The following is a 4,584-nucleotide window of genomic DNA, read 5'->3' as shown; positions in this document are numbered from 1 at the left end:
TAGTAGCAAAAATAAAGCAAAAACTAGTGTGAGTATACACTTAACACTCTTTCCTTAAGATCACTTAACTTTGCTGTGTGAAGAGCATATTTTCTTTTCCGACAGTAAATCAGGATTTACTCACGTTTGAATTTGTATTAAATATATTTTTTAAAAATTTTGTCAGTAAATAAAAATTTCTGTGTTAGAGAAAAATTAAGTGTGTGCAAAAGTCCTGCAAAAGTCTAGCTAGTATAGAAACAGGATAAAGGAAATAACTTTTTATGAGAGTCCGTTTAACAGAGCTTTCACTGTATCAATACATAATTTCTTTTGATGACTAATAATATACGTGTATTTATATTATAAAGTGATATTATGTACTATATAAAAACTTTACTACAATAGTACTGGTTTACAAAGATTTATTTTAGTATGAATTAAATAATTAAGTGTTTTTAAGTTGTTTTATCTCTGCGTTTAACTTAAAACTGTTTTTTTTTATTTATTTTTTTATAATTTAAAAAAATGAAAACAAAATTTGCTACAAGAATAAAAAGTTTAATATTAATATTCAGATTATTAAAATTGTTTTTATTTTCTGAAAAATTTTGTAAATAATTCCAATTTGCTTTAATTTGAAAAAAACTATAAGTATTTGTTTAATATTAAGTAACATTAACATCATGTACTGCTACAAACTATTTTTCATTTTAATGTTCACAATGTCTCTAGTTCTTGATATACAATAAATCATTCTACAATCAATTAATAATTCTTATTGCTTAAATTTATTATCTTATTTTTTTATATTATTTTAGCTTCAAACAATTTCTTTCAAGGCTTCTTCTGTTTTTCTTATTGGTGCTTCGACAAGAAAAAGTGCTCTTAACAAACTATTTAATTGATTTCAAAATTATTAACTTTTAATATCTTAACTTAAATAATATAAATAACAAAATTTAAAATTTCGTTAGTTTTTAATTAATTTTGTCATGCACTTTATTTTTGGTATTTCTGACAAAATAATACAAAATATATCAAAGTCCAAATTTGCGCTAGAAGAATTTTCTGTTGATTTTTCCAAAAATTTTGATTATTCAGGATACTGTTCGCTTCGGCATTGCATCTAATTTCTGTTTTACAAAACGTCTTTTTTATTTGTTTCTTACTTTTTTAGTTATTAATTTGTTTTTATATATATTTATCGCATTTTTCTTTTTTTACACTGCATTCTACTCCTTGCCAATATTGCCATAAACCACTAATTTACTAAATTAGGTCACGTTAATTTCAAGTGAGCTAAAATTTAAATTATATACACATATATATAAAAACAACATATAAATAATAATTTAAAAAATTAAATAGTTAAAAAAAAAATAAAAAATAAATTAAATAGTTCAAAAATAAAAATAAAAAATAAATTAAAACATTAAAAGTAAAATGCAAATATGTATTTTGTTATGTTTAAATAAAATTTTATTCAATTAATTTAATATAGATATAACTAATAAAATCAAAATATTTCTTTAATAACAACTTAAGCTTATATCACATTTAAGATTTTAAATTTGACAGATGTTTGCTACTCAATAAAATGAAATGTTATTAATCGTAAAAAAAAATTCGATTTTAAAATGGTTAAATTAAATAATTATTTCACACTTTAAGCAGTAGATAAACAATATTAAACATACATAAAAAAATATCATTAAAATTTCGATATAAAATAAACAAGATATTCTTTGTATATAATAAATAAATTACAAATACGTCATTGATTAAATGAATTTATCTAACTTAATTTCTACTACTGCTTGATTCTATTTTATTTATAAATAATATTTATTTGTGGTGTGTCATATTTTAAAAAACTACTAGGAAAAAAATCAAAAAATTAAAATTAATATTTATATTTGTGACTGCGAGACATTCTTTAGCATTGTTTGCTGTGACATACAACTTGAAAGCAAATTACAAATTAATTAACTTAGACATATAATACAAATGAAAAAACAAAATCAAAAAAAAAAAAAAGAATTTGCTACTTAAAAATATATAAACTGACAACGTACAAATGTAATTAAAACTAAAAACGAATTATATATATATATAAAATTATATTCAAACACTGCTCACATTTATTCTCAAAAAGGGTGAAGACATATAAAATATAATTCTTATTTTCCCCCTGCTCGTTCACAATCGTTCCTTCCCAGCTCGTTACTTATATAATATCATTTTCTCTAGCTAACTTAACGATTTTAATGCGTATTTAAAAAAAAGTAAAAATAACTCTCAATAATACGTTTCTCACTCTTTTTTCTGTACTGTCTGCTCTCGCTTCAGCTCCTTAATAGTTGCTATTTTAATAAGCTTAATCGGATTTTTTATTCAACTTTCTTCCAGCGCTTGCGATTTGTCATACGAAATCCAACTCAGATCTTGTTTTGTATAATTTACGCTCCATGGTGCGTTCAAACCATTTCTTAATTTCTGCAACAATGAGTACCGAGGAAGTTAGCGAGAGCAAGAAGAGTATATCGTATACAGAGAGTGCTTCCGTCTGGAATACCATTTGAAGAGGTGGAAAATAAATCACAAGCATTTGTCCAATAATTGAAAACCCAACCGCCATGAGGAACATTTTATTCGAGGTGAGACCAATTTTAAAAACGCTCTTTGTCTGGGAACGGCATGACAGAGCATTAAACATATCAAAGAAAACGAAGCAGGTGAATGTCATGGTAGTATCACGTTTGGTTTTGCCAAGTGTGCCATCAGCCATTTCTCGTTGGAACACCCATAGTGTGCCAAGTATTATAATGCTAGCACTGAGCAAAACATTAACTATAACCGATTTTGTTATCATTGGCTGTTTAACGTTGCGCGGTTTTTGTTTCAATACATCATGATCCACAGGTTCAACACCAAGCGACTGTGCTGGCGGTCCGTCCATTATAATATTAATCCATAGAATTTGCATAGCATTTAAAGGATTTGCAATGCCCATAAGTGTGGCAAGTGCAATTAGTGAGAGTGCCGCAATTGAAGTACTAAGTTGAAAGCGCACAAAATTGCGTATATTGTAGAATATAGCCTTGCCCTCCTCTATAGCCGCACTGTAAACATATGAAAATGGTTAAAGAAATTTAATTAAAATTGATTGACAATTGGAACTGAACTTACATGATTGTGTGAAAATCGTCGTTGACCAAAATCATATCTGCTGCTTCTTTGCAAACGTCAGTACCATTTTTACCCATTGCTATTCCTATGTCTGCTTTTTTTAACGCTACTCCATCGTTTACGCCATCACCTGTCATGCCCACAATATTTCCGGTGCGTTGTAGGGATTTTACAATGTCAAGTTTGTGGCGTGGCGTAACTCGATAGAAAACACTGACATTGTTGGCCACTTTGTCAAGTTGATGCTCATTCATTTGATCCATCTCCTGTCCAGAGAGTGTCTGATGGTGAATCGTATCGATTCCAATGAGATTAGCTGCAATGAAGAAAGGATTTTTAATTTTTATTTAAAAGAAGTCATTGCTATTTCAATTAAAAGTAAAAAATTGAAGATATTTGTTTAATTAATTTTAATCATATTAAAAATTAATAAATAAAAAGTCTTTGTTATTTAATTTTATTAAATCTGTACATAAATAAAATTTAACTATCAATAAATTCCAACCAGCGTTGTCCGTTGTATTTTTTTTTAATCATTTAAATGTTATATACAGGGTGTTTCCTAAATATGTATCATATATGCTACCCATTTCTACGACAGGAGATGAGCAAAATGTACAATTTTCCTTCTCGTTAGTCCGAGAAAAAAAATTGTGTTGGGGTTCCAGTTTCGATTTATGCCGAAATACAAGACAAACAAGGAGTTATTTGAAATATCGTTACATTACTGTACTATTGTGAATTATACACTTAATTCTGAATGTTTAATTTTAAGTTTTTCCAAAGTTGCCATCGAGAGTAGTGTTTATTTTATGTGTTCTTAGGTCTGGTATTGTATAAAGTGTTTTCTAGCTGCATGAGAACTATCGATATCGATAACTATGGTTTGAAAGCTGTGCGGTTTAAACGCTGGAGGCATCATCGGTCCTTAGTTCTATTGAAATGAGAAAGGAGCCGGAGAGTTACGGTGAATGGTAAGCAGTATCGAGTCATGTTGACTGAATTTAAATTTTGTTTCCAAAAATAAATCGGTTCAATATCGACGACACTTGGCATTTGGTGCAACTCTTCATACAGTATGCTTAACAATCGATTTATTGTAAAATTAATTTGGTAATAACCTTATTTCCAGAAGTGGTCCTGTTAGCTGGCCCCCTCGTTCCTGCGATTTAACGCCTCTCGATTACTTTTTATGCGGCTATGTTAAGTTATTGGTTTATGCTGTCAAATCAGTAACTTTTGAAGCATTGAAATCCAAAGTTAATGCCACCAATGATGCCATACTTATGTTGTTTTCCCGAGTTAATGCAACTGGGCACTTTTATTCTTTGTTAGCTGGGGGTTTCTTCAGAGTCCCTCCCTTCTCTTTGACTAATTTATGTATACCTCATAAGCTTCACAGATTATATGATG

The 4,584-nt window shown here is 28.4% G+C and overlaps 1 protein-coding gene across 1 annotated transcript; it reads right to left on the bottom strand.

The window, feature by feature from the left end:
* Positions 1 to 973: 973 nt before the first annotated feature.
* On the bottom strand, positions 974 to 3,489 carry LOC119669769 (calcium-transporting ATPase type 2C member 1-like). Its single transcript, XM_038079787.1, has 3 exons — positions 3,172 to 3,489; positions 2,122 to 3,104; positions 974 to 1,281 (listed from the first exon to the last, which is right to left on the bottom strand). Exons 1-2 carry the CDS (start codon positions 3,432 to 3,434, stop codon positions 2,405 to 2,407), a joined length of 963 nt encoding a protein of 320 aa, XP_037935715.1. The 5' UTR covers positions 3,435 to 3,489; the 3' UTR covers positions 974 to 1,281; positions 2,122 to 2,404.
* Between the last annotated feature and the right edge of the window lie 1,095 nt (positions 3,490 to 4,584).

The sequence above is a fragment of the Teleopsis dalmanni genome, chromosome 1, assembly GCF_002237135.1.
Source record: "Teleopsis dalmanni isolate 2A chromosome 1, ASM223713v2, whole genome shotgun sequence".
NCBI classification, from domain to species: domain Eukaryota; kingdom Metazoa; phylum Arthropoda; class Insecta; order Diptera; family Diopsidae; genus Teleopsis; species Teleopsis dalmanni.
Note: the sequence above shows the minus strand (reverse complement) of the source record. Positions and strands in the feature narration are given on the sequence as shown.

Excerpts from the sequence above, each read along its gene's own strand:
- LOC119669769 (XM_038079787.1), bottom strand. The coding sequence starts at position 3,434 with ATGGATCAAATGAATGAGCATCAACTTGACAAAGTGGCCAACAATGTC. Across the intron at positions 3,105-3,171 it reads GACGATTTTCACACAATCAT|TGCGGCTATAGAGGAGGGCA; the intron begins GTAAGTTCAGTT and ends ATATGTTTACAG.